Below are 16,574 nucleotides of genomic sequence, written 5' to 3' on the forward strand. Positions count from 1 at the left end.
CAGAGCCCACCCTGCAGCTGGGAATGCGCCAGAAGCATTTACGAGCGTTATTAAAGAGCGGGTTATTTTTGGAGGAGCCAGGATCTGAAGGGTTTGCATTTTTTTGCCTGTGGAATACAGTTTATTTAGAGAAGAAAGACGGAGAGGGGCAGCGGGCTGCCCACGCACCCTGTGTCACCTTTAAATGCCACCCTACGGGCTGTCCGTGTGCCAGGTGTCCCTGTGGGTGCCAGGGACGATGGCAGCAGGGTGCAAGGCAGTGGGGAGGTGGGTGCCAGGGAGCCTGGGTGGACCTGGGGCCCTCCTGCCCCGCTGTGACGCAGGAGCTGGATGGGAAGGTCAGAGGCTCCACTTGCTTCTCTCCCCGGGGGATTTTCCCCATGTGGGTGGTGCCAGCCCATGGTGTACCCCAGTGCAGTCACAGCCCAGGGGTGTCCCTGAGTGCAACCACAGCCTGTGGGTGTCTGCAGTGCCCACCTGTAACATCCCTGACTGCAGTCACAGCGTATGGGTGTCCCCAGCTGTAACCACAGCCCGTGGGTGCCCCTGAGCACAATCACAGACTGAGAGTGTCCCCAGGAGTTCAGCGCCAGCCCATGGGTGTCCCCAAGTGCCGTGCCAGCCCCTGAGGTGCCTGAACCCCACAAACAGGGGGGCTCAGGCCTCAGGGTGCAGTGGCAGGGCATGGGGGGACAGCTTTGGCCAGAGCAGAGGCAGGTCTCAGGCCCTGGGGGTGGGTGTCCCTGGGGCACAGTGACAGCAGACTGCCAGTACATGCAGCCCCCAAACACAGGGCCAGGCACAACGTTTTCCCCATGGTGGTGAGAGGTCACAGGGGGTCCCCTCCAGCCCAGCGTCATCACAGAAGTGCCAACAGAAATGCCCCCACTGCAGTGCTCTGGGGCATCCCTAGCATGGTGCCACTGGGTTGCCTCTCCTGCAATACCCCTGAGGTGCCCCTAGCATGGTGTCACTGGTCTGTCCCTAGTCCAGTGCCCCCAGGGTACCTCTAGCATAGTGTCACTGGAGAGTCCCTTGCCCAGTGCCACCAGGGTATCCCTAATGCAGTACCCTGGGGTGCTCATAGCACAGTGCCACCAGGGTATCCCTAATGCAGTGTCCCCACCAGAGTGCCACTAGCATAGTGCCATCGGGGCCCCCCTAGTGCGATGTCCTGGGTGTCCTTCTCACAGTGGCCCCGAGTGTCCCTCACCCAAGGGTGTCCCTCACCCGGTACCACCAGGGTACCCCTAGAGCAGTGTCCCAGGGTGTCCCTGTCAGCAGTTCCCCAGGGTGTCCCTTAGGCAGTGCCCCCGGGGTGTCTGTCCCTAGAGGTTTGCCCCACTGCCCGGTCCCCCTTCGAGCAGTGCCCCGGGCTGTCCCTCGCCCGGCGGTGCCGTCGGGGTGTCCCTCGCCCGGTGGTGCCGTCGGGCTGTCCCTCTCCCAGGGCCCCCGTGGATGCCCGACCCCGGGGCTGCGACGGTGCCAGCCGGGGATGCTGCCCCCCCCCCGCCGCCCAGCGCCCCGCCGCCACCATGGAAGCCATCAAGAAGAAGATGCAGATGCTGAAACTGGACAAGGAGAACGCCATCGACCGCGCCGAGCAGGCGGAGGCCGACAAGAAGCAGGCGGAGGACCGCTGCAAGCAGGTGGGTGTCCCACGGACCGCCCCCCCCACCCGGCATTGCCCGGGGACCCCTGCCTTAAGGGTCTTAAGCCCCTTGAACCCTGTCCCGCTAGGGGTCCAGCCTGGGGACCCTCTGCCCTGGGGGTGTTTGGCCCCGGGGACCCAATCTCACTGGGTGTCCAGCCTGGGGACCCTCTGCCCTAGGGGTGTCTGGCCCCAGGGATCCAATCCCACTGGGTGTCCAGCCTGGGGACCCTCCGTTTTAGGGGTGTGCATCCCGGGGACCCAATCCCACTGGGTGTCCAGCCTGGGGACCCTCCGTTTTAGGGGTGTGCATCCCGGGGACCCAATCCCACTGGGTGTCCAGCCTGGGGACCCTCCGTTTTAGGGGTGTGCATCCCGGGGACCCCATCCCACTGGGTGTCCAGCCTGGGGACCCTTCACCCTAGGGGTGTCCTGCCCCAGGGACCCCATCCCACTGGGTGTCCAGCCTGGGGACCCTCCGTTTTAGGGGTGTACACCACCGGGGACCCTGTCCCACTGGGTGTCCAGCCTGGGGACCCTTCACCCTAGGGGTGTCCAGCCCTGAGGACCTTGTCCTACTGGGTGTCCTGCTTGTGGATCCCAGCCCTAGGGATGCCCAGCCCTTGAGACCTCATCCCATTGGGTCCCCCTCCCCCTGGGAACCTCACACTGCTGTGTGCCAATTTCTGGGGACCACTGTGTGCCAATTCCTGGGGACCTCACCCTGCTGTCCAGCCTGTTGCCCCTGACCACTTACGCTGTTCCCCTCAAATACCCTTTATGTCCATGGGACACCTTTGCCAGGGAGACTCTTGGGGACAATGTAATCCCACCCTGGGGACCTCCTCGGCACCCTGCAGAGCAGATCCCTTAGGTCAGGACCCCTCTGGTCACCTGCATGGGGAGGGAGCCCACCACCCCTTTACTCCCAGTGGGCTCAGGGATTCTGAGGGTGCTCCAGCCTTGGAGACCAAGGGCTCCCCAAGGAACTGTGACCCCAAAGTTGACAGGAAGGGTGTCCGTGTGCTCCTGCTGTGCCTTGAGCCTGGGTCTCCCCAGGAGAAGGATGGCCATGTCCTCCCAGCCTTGTGGGCACCACCATCCCCCCTGACCCCCGCCCTCTGTCCCTTCCCCAGCTGGAGGAAGAACAGCAGGGCCTGCAGAAGAAGCTGAAGGGCACGGAAGATGAGGTGGAGAAGTACTCCGAGTCTGTCAAGGAGGCCCAGGAGAAGCTGGAGCAGGCGGAGAAGAAAGCTACAGACGTACGTAGGCACGCCAGCAACTCCTCCTCTGCGCGGGCGCCGGACCTCGGAGCGGGGGGGTGGTGAAGGAAGAGGGGGGCCTTATATGGAAAGCATCCGTGGGGAAGATTGTCAGGATCCCATTCCTGTGATGCTGACACTGAACCAGGCTGAGATGCAGGGCAGGGACAGGACGGATCCTCTTTGGGGTGTAGGGACCAGGCCCATTGCAGAGGGCACCGTTTGGGTGGCCGGTCCTGCCTGGAGCTTTGTGGGCAGCCACCTGCCTGGCTCCCCAATGCTAATGGGGACGAGTGTCCCCAGCTGCGTCACTGGTCCCCAGCCACACGCCTCCACAGTGCTTGTAGGAAAAACTCTGTAGTACTTGCTAAACTGTGGCAGTAAAGTGAAAAAGAGCAGAAAAATGGAAAAAGCTCTTGCTCGTGGCCACCTGCCACGTGCTGGCTGCAAGGAAGGGTGCTTGGTGTGCATGGGGAGGGACTTGGTCATTTTGGGGTTCCAATGTGCCAACCTGTGTCCTAGGAAGGGAAAAGCCAGGAAGAGTTTTATTTAGTGCCGTGACTGATGTGTCTCCTGGGAAATGGATCCCGGTGGGGAGATGTTAGGAAGGTGTTGAAATTGGCTTGTGCCCGGCCAGGATGAAGGGTGGAACAGCTGTGTGTGGCCACGGAGCCGCTTGGGGACGGGGTATAACGACCTGCGGTGCCACACAGGGTATTTGACACCCTATAAATAAATCCTCCTTTTGATAGCCAGTCCTTCTTTGATGAAAACCAACCCTGGAAACTAGAGGAGAAGCTAAAGGGGAGCCGGCTGGAGCACGGCCAGCAGGGCACAGCCTGGCTTTTTGGGATTGAGAATAAGAAAATCCAATCCCAGCTGGTTTATGGAGCTAAATGGGGGAGATGCGTCAAATCTCTGAGGTGGGTGCCAAGGACAGAGGTGAGCAGACAAGGACGAGCAGTGGCAGCACAAGTCCCTGGCATGGCCCAGTGTTGTTTGCTGACCCTATCAGTGAGATACTAAACCAAGCAGTTTAAAACATTGAAAATCCTCTGGAAGGGCACATTTATCCTGGCATGGGGCAGGCACGTTGAGCCAGGCAGGGCAGCTGCCATGTGCAGCAAGGTCCATACTGGTCTGACTGGATCCACGCTGGTGCAGGACAGGGCAAACTCAGTGTGGGGACTGGCTGAGCGTGGATGGGACATGCCCAATGTGGGACTCAGAGGAAGGTGCAAATGGTGGTGCTGGGCAGACGTCGGCTATGGGTACAGGCAGACGTTGGCTATGGGTACGGAGTGGTTTGCTGCTGTCAGGGGGCTGTGTGATACCACACTAGGCAGGGGGGATGCCTATCCCCACTCGTGGTCCACAACAGCCTGGCCAGCCTGCAGGCTTCAGCGTGGAGGATCCTGTCCCAGCAGATATGAGGAACAGAGCCACGGACCCCTCCAGGGAAGGGTTGGAGGGGAGACCACGGTGAAGGAGCAGCATCAGGGAGAGCAGGCTGGCTGTGAGGGTGCCACAGGCAGGCTGGGAGCCCAACATCAGCATGGTGGTCCTGGGTCCATGCTGAAGCCTGGATGGGCTGTGCCATGTGTGGGGCTGTGGGAGCCACCAGGTCCCCGCGCCAGGGACCCGAGTGTGCTGACAGCACTAAGTGCCAGACTGGTGTCACCTCCTCCACGGGGTGACAGGCAGTGCAGCTCCCAGCTCCAGTGAAAGAAGCGTGGAGTAGAGCCCACCCAGCTCTCTGGGGACCCCGGTGCCACCCTTGGTGGCCAAGACAGCGTGTGCCTGTGGGCACAGTGTGTCCCCGTCCCTCCCTCAGGTTAGGGCCCATCACAGCAATCCAGGCAGTCTCCTGCCCTTGAACAAATGCTTTAAAAGCATAAATTTCCCCCTGCTTTGGTACTGCCCTGCCTCTGGCACTGGTTGGCAGTGCGCAAAGACTGCGGGGGCTGCACTAAGGGGTACAAATGCAACACCCCCAGGCACTTGGAGGGGGGTCCGATGGTGGCACTGACCCCTGATCAGCAGCTCCACACGCGTGGCGGCCCCTTCCCTGCAGCTCTGCCGGGCCACCATGGCCCCACCACCCCCTTGCCCCCCCAAGGAGGGTCAGTGCGTGGTGGCCAGGGCAGGATGTGTGCAGGGGCTGCTGGGCACACAGCCCCCTCCAGCCCCTTGTGTCCCCAGCTGGTGACCTGTCCCTGGCCACTCCAGCAGGGCCCAGGGAAAACTCCGACGTTCCCAGGCCACGATCCCGAAGGCTTCACCCAAGTTCCCGCCCCAGTCGCTCTCCCCAGCCGAGACTTTGCTCTTATTTGGCGATTCCCCGAGCCGGTGGGAGGGAACGGGGCTCTGCTGGGAAGTGACTGCATCCCTGGGTGGGGCCAGAGCAGGAGGCACCCAGCCCGGCCGCCGCTGGACTGGGGGTGGCTGCCCCCCAACTCTGCCCCCCAACCTGCCTCCTGCCAGCCTGCAGCCCGCTCATCCCTGCCCCATTGCTGTCAGAGCCCCCCGATTCTGCTCGGGGCTCCATGTGCCAGCTTGGGAGCGCTCTTGGCACCCAGGCGTCGTGTCGGGAGCCGGGCAGGACCAGCCGGGACTGAAGCCAAGCCCCCCCAGGCCATGTGCTCCCCGGGGACCCGCAGCGCCGCCTCTTCCACCGATGTTTGGCAAAGCGATGCAAGGCTGCAGGGCGCTGCCACCAGGTTGCCCCCCACCCAGGACCACTGGCCCTGGAGCTGAGGGCAGCCAGTGGGGTCATATCCTGGGCATCCCTGGAGGCAGGTGTGAAGTGCAGCCGGGGCTGCCCGGGAGCTGTCAGAGCTCCTTAAGGGAGGATTGAGTGTCACCAGCACCAGCCTCTCCTGATGGATCAGGGCAAGTGCCCTGGCCAGGGTGCAGATCTGGGAGCTGGGAACTGGCCTACTCCATGGGGCAGAGCCCCCACGGCAGCTTGGGACTGCGGGGGGCTCTGTTGGCCCCATGGGTCCCTATGGGGCTGCTGGCCAGGTCCTCACTTGGGGCAGCAGATGCCATGGGGCTGAGAAGGATGGCCACTGGGGACCTTGCTGTGCCCTGGGCATCTAGCCCCATGTTCCCTAGGGGGACAACTGGGAGGGAGCTCTGCCCCATGTCCCTCATGCCTTTCATTGCCTTACCTATGACCCCTATGGGGCAAAAGTCCCAAAAAAGGGGGTGTGGGAGGCAGAGCTTGGGGGGCACTCATGGTTACACCGCTCCTGTGCCCATGGGGGCTCACATGGACCAGGCTCTGGCACTCCCAGACTCCCTGAGCCCCTTTTCTCCCCAGAGAAATGGACTTCCTGGGCTCCTCTCTGTCACTCTGGGGGATTTTGGTGGGACTGTCCACCCCTGCCTGAGGGGCACCATGTGCCCTGCCTTGGGGGGGACTGTGTTCCAGTACTGCAGACCCTGTCTGCTGGTACCATGCGCCCTGGCAATGAGGACTGTGGATCTGCCTGAGAGGGGAGGGGGGCACCAGGCAGGCACCCTGCCTGGGGTGGGGGGCACGGTGTGCCCAGCCTAGAAGTCTTGTTTTGAGGAGGGCTAGGGACAGAGATCCCTGCTTGGGGAAGACCATGCGTCCTGCCCGGGGTGGGGAGCACCCAATTTGAGTTGGGGGACACCGCTGTGAACACAACTCCAGCTGATGGGGTGGAGGGGGGGGTGGACTGTCCCCCTCCGGGGGTGGGCACCGAGTGGGGTGTGTGTGTCTGTGTGTGCGCTGCCCGGAGGGAGCGGCGGCCGCAGGAGGAGGAAGAGGAGGAGGAGGAGGAGGAGGAGCAGGAAGGGATGGAGGCAGGGCGGGCGGCGGGAGCGGCCGCTGCCTGAGCGCTTCCTGCCCGAGCCGGGCGGATCCCACAAAGGGCTCGGCGGCTCGGCCTCCCCGCCGGCAGCCCCCCCCCCCTCCCCATCCCCGCCATGGCCGGCATCAGCTCCATCGACGCCGTCAAGAAGAAGATCCAGAGCCTGCAGCAGGTGGCCGACGAGGCGGAGGAGCGCGCCGAGCACCTGCAGCGGGAGGCCGATGCCGAGCGGCAGGCCCGGGAGCGGGTAAGGGCCGCCGGGGAGGGGGGAGGTGTGTGGAGGGATGTGGGTGAGCTCCCCGGCAGCTGCCCGGGATGCCCCACCGGCTCCGGACCCGCCGCCGGCATAGTTGGCTAGCCCCGGCCACCCCCCCGTCGCCCCTCGCCCCGGTAGCCAGGCTGGCTGCCTCCCCCGGGGGCCATCGCGGTGTTGCTGCAGAGCCACCGGGGTGGGGGGCTTCGGGCAGCGTCCCTGCCTCCTCCTCCTCCTCCTCCTCCTCCTCCGGATTGCCTCCTGCCGCCGCCTCCTCCTCCCTGGGTCTTGTGAGGGATGCTCGGTGCGGCGGGGGCTCCCCAGGGCTTCCCCGGCGGTCAGGGCACGGGAAGACGGTCAGCGGCCACCTCTGCCCCGGCTCTGCTGGGGGTCGGTCAGATAGATCCTGGGAAAAGATCCCCTCCCTCGGAGGCTGGCCGTGAACATGGCTAAAAATCCCACGCCCAGGCTCTTGTCTTGCTTCCAGCAGGCTCTGTGGTCTTTGCCACAGGGTCCTCGGCTCTCCAGTGTGTCCCTTCGCAGGGACAAGGCACCCATTTGCATTTTCACTGGCCAACATTTCCATTCTGTGGCAGCGGGACAGCATTTCCAGGCTGCAGCTTGTTCCTGGTTTGGCTTTTTTTATTGTTGGGGCTGGTGGTTCGTTGTTTGTTTTTTTGTTTTTTTTTCTTCTTTCTTTCTTTTTCCTATGCCCACTCCTTTAACATCCTCACCATATCAGGAGCGGCAGAGCTGGGTGCGGTACCCGGGCTGTTGTCACTCGGGCTGTGTGTGGAGGAAATGGCCCCTTCCTGCAGCCACAGATCGGGTTCCACGGTCACTGGGCGCTGCTTGGAGAGCTCATGTTCCCAAGTGTCCATCCGGGCAGCTCTGACCCACTTTGGGGGTGATTCCCTGGGAGAAAAAAAAAAAAAAAAATCTGATGAGGTGAGGCAGATGCCACAGGCAGAGCATCATCCCATAGGAGCCAGCCCCAGCTCTCCGCTGGGTGACTTGGCTGGGGAAAAGCTCTTGGTGAGCCTGGAAAGAGGGAGTTCAGGGGGTGGAGGTGGCTGCTGGGCCGGCCGTGGGGGCCCTCCCGACATGCCACCAGGCTGCCCTGCTCAGAGAGGTGATGGCTGTGACCCTGTGGGATCACCACGGGGGTCTGTGGGCACTTAGTGGGGCCAAGCAGGGTGTCAGCCCCTCGCTGCTCCCATGGTCGCCCTGCTTGGCCGGTGTCCCCCGGGGCATTCCCGGCGCTGGAGCAGGAGGCCAGGTGCTGCAGCCAGCCAGGCCTGCTCCAGCCTGTGAATAAGCAGGAGACATTATCCCCCAGGTTGGTACATGCTTCCCTGTGCCTCGGGGCACGGGGCTGCTCCCCGCAGTGGGGTCTCATGGCTGCCTGTCCCTTCGCACCCGATGCTCGTCTTCCCCACAGCCCCCCGTTGCCCCAGCGGGGAGCGGGGCTGGGAGCTGCTGAGGCAGCGATTCCCGGCGGTGGCGATGGGAGCAGGAGGCCTTTACCAAATGGAAAGAGCACGGGGCCAGGCGTCGAGGGGCTGGCGGAGGGCCAGGGCCATTGCTCCCGGCCGGCCCCGGCTCCCAGCCCTGCGTGAGGAGAGCCAGGGAAAGCAGGGGGCCCCGGTCCCATGGGCCCCGGCGGCCGCAGCTTGGCCGGGCACCAGCCCGCCGAGGGCGACTCGCTCCATTGCCCCTGGCACTCTGCTCTGCATCGTCTCGGGGTGGGAGAAGGGGCTGTGCTGGGCTTCAGGCTGCCCTGTTGCGCAGGGACGGGGGCTTCCCACAGGAGAGGATCCCGCCTCGCTCGCTCCGCCGCCTCCGTAAACAGGAAATCCACAAGCGGCTCCGATCTCCTTTTCGGGAGCGAAGCTGCACAGGGCATTCCTCCCTCTTTACTCACTGCTCTGCAAACCCCAAATACCATCCCCCTGACGGCACGGCTGCACCAGTGAACACACCTTGTCCCTCTCTGGGGTGGGAGCTGGAGGTGCGAGGACACAGTGGAGGGGCTGCACGTGACGGGCTGGGGTTGTGTGACCAGGAGGACCCAGCGTCAAACTGGGCACTAGGGATGGAGAAAACTCTGTTGTCCGTAGAGAAAGGTGAGGATGCGTTGTTGGGCATCCCATTCCAGGGAGCGCCGGCTTGTTGCACGGTGCAAAGGAGTGTTGTGGACAGTGAATGTAGAAGTAACCCCTGAAAATGCTTCTTTTAATACATATATATATATATAAAAGACATGATTTGACCAAGGGGTTTCTGCTCCCCCAGGCTGAGGCTGAAGTGGCTTCTCTGAACCGCCGTATCCAGCTGGTGGAGGAGGAGTTGGACAGAGCCCAGGAGCGCCTGGCCACCGCCCTGCAGAAGCTGGAGGAGGCTGAGAAGGCGGCTGATGAGAGCGAGAGGTGTGATGGGGAGGGACAGCGGGGGCGGCATCAGGTCACCACTTATTGTAGGCAGCACCCTTGGTTTCACCATGGGGTCCCTCTGAAGTGACCCTATGAGGTTTGCGTTGGTTCTCTTGCGGGGTCACCACTGATTGCAGGCGGCACCCTTGGTTTCACCATGGGGTCCCTCTGAAGTGACCCTATGAGGTTTGCGTTGGTTCTCTTGCACACCCGAAAGGGAGAGAGCAAAGCCACAGTGCAGAGAAGTCCCCCAGATCCGGGTGTTCTTAAAAAGGCTTTCAAATTTCTAGGGCACCCATAAAATCCTGAAAAATTTGATGTGGTGCTTTTACGAATATCAGGTTGTAACCAAGGCAGAGGGTGCTTGGAGCCTGTTTTCTGCCCCACAGCAGCTTCTTACATTCAAGGGCTGAACAGCAGCCCAGGAGGGGACATCTCTGCCTGGGAACTAAGGTCAGCTTTTGAGAACGAACCAGCCTCATTCCAAAAAAGTCCTGCAAACTGTGTTGCCCCATCCTCGTAATTTGATGTGGTGCTTATACGAATATCAGGTTGTAACCAAGGCAGAGGGTGCTTGGAGCCTGTTTTCTGCCCCAGAGCAGCTTCTTACATTCAAGGGCTGAACAACAGCCCAGGAGGGGACATCTCTGCCTGGGAACTAAGGTCAGCTTTTGAGAACGAACCAGCCTCATTCCAAAAAAGTCCTGCAAACTGTGTTGCCCCATCCTCGTGGCAAGCAGGTTTCCTGGGCAGAAACCGTATGGGTGAGAGCGCTCAGGTTGTATGGGAGTGCCCAGACATGTCACAGCGTTCCTGACAGTTACGTGAGCTCTTCTCTCCATTGGCAAAGACCAGTTTGGGCAACAACATCTGGGTGACAAGAGGAGAGTCTGCAGGAGTCCCTGCCATGGGGTTTTGGTGACCCCCTGCTTGTGAGCATCACCCCTGAATGAGAAAAGGCTTTGCCAGCGGATGTTTTCTAGCATTTCCCAAAGCTTGCTGGCCCATCAGGCTGCTTTTGTGGAGGTTATGTCTGGTTCATCCTGGGCTGCACGAATTTTTCCCTCCAAATGATCTGTTCAGGACCTGCCTGGTTGAGAGGCACCATAGCCATGTTTTCCCACTCTGGAACATAGTCCTGGAGCCAGCAGCAGCATCCTTGGGGTACCACTGGTGTGACCCGACTGCATGGGGTGGCCAGCAAGTGCCAGCATCCCCATGCAACATTCCATGTCTCTGGTGCTGAAGGATGGCAGGGCTAGGCTACAGAGGGCAAGCAGAAGGTGCAGGTGCCACCTTGACCCACAGCAATAACATCCTCTGGCTTGGGCTTTTTTCAGAGGCATGAAGGTCATCGAAAACAGTTAGGGTACAGAGGGCAAGCAGAAGGACCCACAGCAGTAACATCCTCTGGCTTGGGCTCTTTTCAGAGGCATGAAGGTCATCGAAAACAGGGCCATGAAGGATGAGGAGAAGATGGAGCTCCAGGAAATGCAGCTGAAGGAGGCAAAGCACATAGCGGAGGAGGCTGACCGCAAATATGAGGAGGTGTGTATTCTTCCTTCTCCCAGTCCTGACCCCCCACCAGCATGCAGGGCAGCCTCCTTGCAGCCTTGTGCCCTCAATTGGGGTAAGAGCAGGGCAAATGCATGCTTCTTGCTGCTGTCAACAGGTCGCCCGCAAGCTGGTCGTCCTTGAGGGAGAGCTGGAGCGCTCGGAGGAGAGGGCAGAAGTGGCGGAGAGGTGAGCGGGGCTCCTGGTGGGCACCACACGGGGGTCCAACGCAGCCTTTGCCCCAGGTCCCTGGCAGCCGTGGGGACAGTGATGTCTGTGTGGGCGTGGGGATGTCCCTCTCTGGGAACGTCACAGTCTTCCATCAGGGTGGTCCCTGGGCTCGCAGGCTGGGGGCAGGGGGATGCCAACCTGCTGCTGGCAGCACATCCTTGACCCTGTTCTCTGCTGTCCCCTTGCCGGGGTGCCCCCTCTTCCACCCCAGCCGAGTGAGACAGTTGGAAGAAGAGCTGCGGACCATGGACCAGACTCTCAAATCCCTCATTGCCTCAGAGGAAGAGGTACTGGGGCAGGGGCACGGGGCGACGCGCAGCAGCCCCCCCTCTCTCTGTCGCTGTCTCTCAAACCGTGCGAGCCACCACCTCTCTCCTCTCTGCACCGCTGCCTCCACCGGTGACCTCCCCTCACCTCCTCCTCCTCCAGCGGGCGCGGGCTGGGCACGCTCCTCCATCCCTCCGTGCCTGCCCTCTTTCTCAGCAGGGCTGGCAGGAGCCCAGCCGGCGGCAATGCACGGGGCGTCCGTGCGAGGAGGCACGAGGACCGGATGAACGGATGCGTGCCGGCAGCTCCCGCTCGCAGCGGCTCTGCTCCTTTTCCACCTGCACTGAGTTTTCTCCTCTCTCAACTTGTTCTCTCTCTTTCTTTCCTTCTTCCCCGTGCCCGCTCTTTCTGCTCCCCACTCTCTCCTGCCCCCACCCCGGCCCTGCTCCCCTTCCTGGCGGCCCCTGCTTGGGATGTAGTAAATGTGGTGACCTAGAGGAAGAGCTGAAAATTGTCACCAACAACTTGAAGTCCCTGGAGGCCCAGGCTGACAAGGTAGGACCCCGCGGGGCTGCTGAATGAAGCTGGGCAGAGTGCGTGGGGTCTGGGGGTGCTGGGGTCTCCTGCTGGGGTGGAAGGATGGCCGGAGGTGTCCCATGGGACTCACGGGTGCCTGTCTCTGTCTCTGCAGTATTCCACCAAGGAGGACAAGTATGAGGAGGAAATCAAGCTTCTAGGGGAAAAGCTGAAGGAGGTAAGGGGTGCGGGGCCAGCACTGCATCGGCGCAGGCATGAGTTTGCCACCCCATGAGGGTTTTGACCCCGTTACGCAGATATTCTCTCACCGTTCCCCAAATTGCAGCCCTGCAGCATGGCAGGTGCCTGGGTCTGGGATGCCCCCCCATCAGCCTGCTCTAGTTTACGGTGTGGGGGTCCGTGGGGACCTTGTCCCTTGCCTTTCCCAGGGGAGGGCTCGTGGAGGAGGGTACCAGAGATGCAGTCAGGGCAGATTTGGGGTGCGGTGCAGCCTGCACCATCCCCGCTGTGGCCCACAGCTCACCATCTCCCCGCTGCACTCCCACAGGCTGAGACCCGGGCGGAGTTTGCAGAGAGGTCTGTGGCGAAGCTGGAGAAAACCATCGACGATCTAGAAGGTAAAATGTCCCTGTTGGCCCCACGTCCCTCTTTCCTGGGGAGCACTTGCCAGGACGTGCCTCTGGTGGGGCCAGACAGGGCTTGGCCGGGGTGAGAGGGTGGGCAGGGGTCCTGGCAGCCGGGGGGGGAGGCTGGGTACCATGGTGTCTGGCACGGCAGCGCAGAGCTGCTGGGGTCTGGGGCTCTGCCCTGGGGTGGGGAGGGCCGTGTCCACGCTGCCTGTGCCCACACGCTCCTGCCGCCCTCGGCCCCACACCCCGCTCACAGCCACTCTCTCTCACTCCACCGCCTGCCCCCCACCCGTCCCGTGTCCCCCCCCACCACGCCTGCAGACGAAGTGTATGCGCAGAAGATGAAGTACAAAGCCATCAGCGAGGAGCTGGACAATGCACTTAACGACATCACTTCCCTCTGAGCCCCCCCGCCGGGCACCAGCACTGCATTTTCCATCCCCGCAAACCTTCCCCCTGGCCCCCTCATCCCCCTTCTGCCTCTCCCCGGTCCCCAGCTTGGCCGCTTGCCTGCCCGGCCACCCCACTGCTGTCCCTGCCTGCTCTGTCCTCCTCTGTCCTTCCTAGCCTGTGCCTGTCCATAGGCTCCTTTGGGACAGGAGCCAGCCCGGGGTGTTCCTGCAGCCCCCGCCCTTCTTTGGGGGAAGGTGAGGTGTAGGAGCTTAGGGGTGTTTGGCGGGGCAGGGTAGCAGCCCCTGGGGACCCTCACACACTGGGCGGACAGTGCCCGAGTGGTTGTAGGTCCCTGCCCCAGCATTACCCAGTGGGGGACAGGTCTGTGCCCAGGAGCCCTGTGCTCCAACAGCTCCCCCTCGGCTCCCCAGCAGCACAAGCACCGGGGACTCTGCAGCCCCAAGGCTGGGGGGTGGCCACCTGCCCCCCACATCCCCCCCACAGCAAAGCCCCCGCGTGCTGTTTTCTAGGCCCAGGGTGGGGAGGACCCGCACAGGGGAAGTGGCGCTTCCACCCTCAAAGCCCAGGCCCAGGGGATAGTGTTGGGTCTGGCTGTGCAGGCAGCCCTTCCCCAGTCAGGCAGGCAGGCAGGCAGCCCCCAGACCCCCCGGTTCCTCCTTCGTCCCTGCCTCCCTCCTGTCCTTTGCACATTTGCTCTTCAGTTTGCATTTCATGACTTTTTTTTTTTCTTCTATGTTCTGTCCCTCTGGGTTTACTGAGTTGGTCTCAATAAAGCGTTTTCTTTCCTTGGTTTCTTCTTCGTTTTCTTCATGCCGCTCTGTCCCTCATCTCCTGCCTGTCTCACGCCGGTACCAGCAGCGGGGTGGCAGTAGGTGGTCGCAGGCAGCTCGCAGCCGCGGGACCCCCGAGATGGTTGTGGCTGAACCCCCAAGGGGGTCCCGTGCTTCTGGGCTGAGCAGGACTTTGTGCCTCGGCCCAGGGGATGAACCCCTGCCACCCCCTGGCTCTCGTGCACAGCTTTCCTCATCTCCTGCCATCTTCTCCATGACTCTTTAGGCCTGAAATAGCACGGTTAGACCTAGTCCTGTCCATTCCTCGTCCCCGCTCCCAGACATTGCCCTCAAGCAACGATCTCAGCCCTGGCATCTCTCCTGCATTACCCTCCCTCGATGAAGGGACTGACCCTACCAACCCTTCAGCAGTGACCTTTAAATGGGTCCCTGATCATTCTCCTCCTCCTCCTTCCTCAGCATCCTACCCTGCCCCAGAACCCAATTCCCAAATTGATGGACTACAGCCTCGTGCCTGCCCTGGGACCGGCTGCCACCTCCTGCCAGTCCAGCTCATCCCTGATGCTGGCTGGGTGGTCACGGGATTTCCAGTGCGGGTTTGGGGGAATGCTGTCTCTTTTCACTAACTTGCCTTTCTCTCTCTCTCTCTTCCCTCTGCTGCGCTGACGTCTCCATTTTCTCTAGAGCGCTCCCGGCAGGAGGCTGAGAGAAACCGTGTTCTCACTAACGAGCTGCGGGTCATCCTTAATGAACTTAACAACTGAGCTGCCCAGAGTTCCCAGCCCCAGCCCAGCCTCCCTGCCCGGTTTTGGCCAGGCTGGCTCAGGGCTGGTAGCCCCTGCCCCCTCCCTGCCGGGGCTAGGAGGGGTGCAGAGCCTTGGCTTATCCTCCTGGGGGTAACTGCCCTTCTTGGGGGGGGACACAGAATGCCTCTGGAGCTGACAGTTTTTTCTTGGGAGAGGAATGAGGGTTTTTGTGATGTCTTGGGATGCTCGTGGATGGCTGTGTCCCGGCATCAGCCCCGGGGAGGGATGTGGTGGTCTGTATTGCTGCCTTCCTCCCCTCGTCCCAGGAGTCCGCGGCCAGCCTCTTCCTCCTCACTCTGCTCACCCCAAACTGTGCAGGGAATATCCCCTCAGAGCGGGGCCCCTGCAGGGCGCTGGGAGGGCTGGAATAGGAGCTGGGGACCCGGCAGTACCCACTGCCCCCTACTCGGGGCAGGGGACAGGGAAGAGCCCAGCTGGGAGTGCTGGGAGATGGGGCTGGGTGGGCAGAGCTCTCATCCCACCCCTGTCTCTAGAGGAAAGGAGGATGCCATTTGGAAGCAACCACTGGAGGAGGCTGCCTCGGCAGCGGGCTGCCTGGCAGAGCTCGTCCCTGCAGCCTCGTTAGCTCTGCTCCTTCTCTTTCTGCTGTCCTCTCTGCCCACACTCCTGGGCTGCTGTCTCACTCCTCTTCTTCACGGAGCACCGCTGGGTCAAGCAGCAGGCACTGGCTCTCCTCTTTCGCTGGCCAAGGGTTTGTGCACATCCCCACAGCTGGATGGTGGTGATGCCCCAGGACAGGACATGCTGGTGGCTGGCCAGGGAATGGTACCCATCAGTGGTACCTGCACGGCGGAGGGCCTGGTCGTGGGCAACGGGGCACCATGGGAGGATAGAAATGCTAAAGAGTGGGGACCACCTACCCCCAGTGACCAGCCTGGCTGGCCTGGCCACCCTGGCAGGTTCCATAGTGGCCAGGCTTGCCCCTGCTGGTGATGGGGCTGCTTGCGTGGACTCTGCTCCATGGGGATGCCCTGCTCAGCTGGAGGCGACTGAAATGTCCATCCGTGTGCGTGTGTCTGTGCTTGGTGCGGTGTGTGTGTGTCTGGCTGCACCTGGGTACACTTGTGGCTGTGTGCGTGGCTGGGTGTCTCTTGTATTCACAGAGAGTCTGGCCAGTGCCAAAGAGGAGAACGTGGGGATCCACCAGGTCCTGGACCAGACCTTGTTGGAGCTGAACAACCTCTGAGCTGTCCTGGGGAGCCCCCATCCCTCTTCCCTACCCCACACGTGCACCCCACTGGCACGCTCAGGATGTCATCAGCTGAATTGCGTCTTGGCCAAATCCACACATCCATTGAGAAGGGAAGCCCTGCAGCCTTACACCGTGGCTGAGGGGCATCTTGTCTGTGCACAGCCTGACTGGCTCTGTCCTGTCTTCATGTCCAAATTAAAGCAGTTTGACAAGATGGATGGGTGTGTGTAGTTCTTGTGGGCAGGGGCAGGCTCTAGGAGACATCGTGGGGATCTCTGTGCCCAGTTTGTGCAAGGAAGATCTGCAGGGACTTGGGTCCACGGCAAGTATGGCCGGCTTAAGGATGTCCTCTGTGGCAGTGGGGGGCTGGGAGCGATAGCACACACAGTTTGGGCTGCGTTCCCTCATCTCCATCACTTCCTTGGGACGCACAGGAAACCTCCGCATCTCAAGCTCAGTCCAAACTGACCATCCTCTTCAAGTGCACGGTGATTGACATATCACTGCCCTTCCACAGCCAGCATGTTACCTGCCTGGCACTTGGGGAAGCCACAAGATCTTAGACCTTTCCATGGAGTCTGCTTCATCTGCTCATGTTCATGACGCTGTCTGAGAACGCATACGTGCGTGTGACTGTGCATGCACACATTATTAGTTATCAAGGTCTTCTCCGGGTCGGTCTGGGGTTAGCT

General features: G+C 61.7%; 1 protein-coding gene across 12 annotated transcripts; it reads left to right on the forward strand.

Annotated features, from left to right (window-relative positions):
* The first annotated feature begins 1,506 nt into the window (after positions 1-1,506).
* On the forward strand, positions 1,507-16,096 carry TPM2 (tropomyosin 2 (beta)). Of its 12 annotated transcripts, none has more exons than XM_014953907.1 (9): positions 1,507-1,649; positions 2,788-2,913; positions 9,304-9,437; positions 10,871-10,988; positions 11,113-11,183; positions 11,437-11,512; positions 12,184-12,246; positions 12,577-12,646; positions 15,794-16,096. In XM_014953907.1, exons 1-9 carry the CDS (start codon positions 1,536-1,538, stop codon positions 15,874-15,876), a joined length of 855 nt encoding a protein of 284 aa, XP_014809393.1. In that variant the 5' UTR covers positions 1,507-1,535; the 3' UTR covers positions 15,877-16,096. The 12 variants fall into 12 exon arrangements, with proteins under 12 accessions (XP_014809393.1, XP_014809396.1, XP_014809399.1 ...); XM_014953910.1 differs by lacking the exon at positions 11,437-11,512 and adding an exon at positions 11,972-12,047; XM_014953913.1 differs by lacking the exons at positions 11,437-11,512; positions 15,794-16,096 and adding exons at positions 11,972-12,047; positions 14,548-15,787.
* Positions 16,097-16,574: the final 478 nt, after the last annotated feature.

This window comes from Calidris pugnax, unplaced genomic scaffold (genome assembly GCF_001431845.1).
Source record: "Calidris pugnax isolate Ruff unplaced genomic scaffold, ASM143184v1 scaffold178, whole genome shotgun sequence".
NCBI lineage: Eukaryota > Metazoa > Chordata > Aves > Charadriiformes > Scolopacidae > Calidris > Calidris pugnax.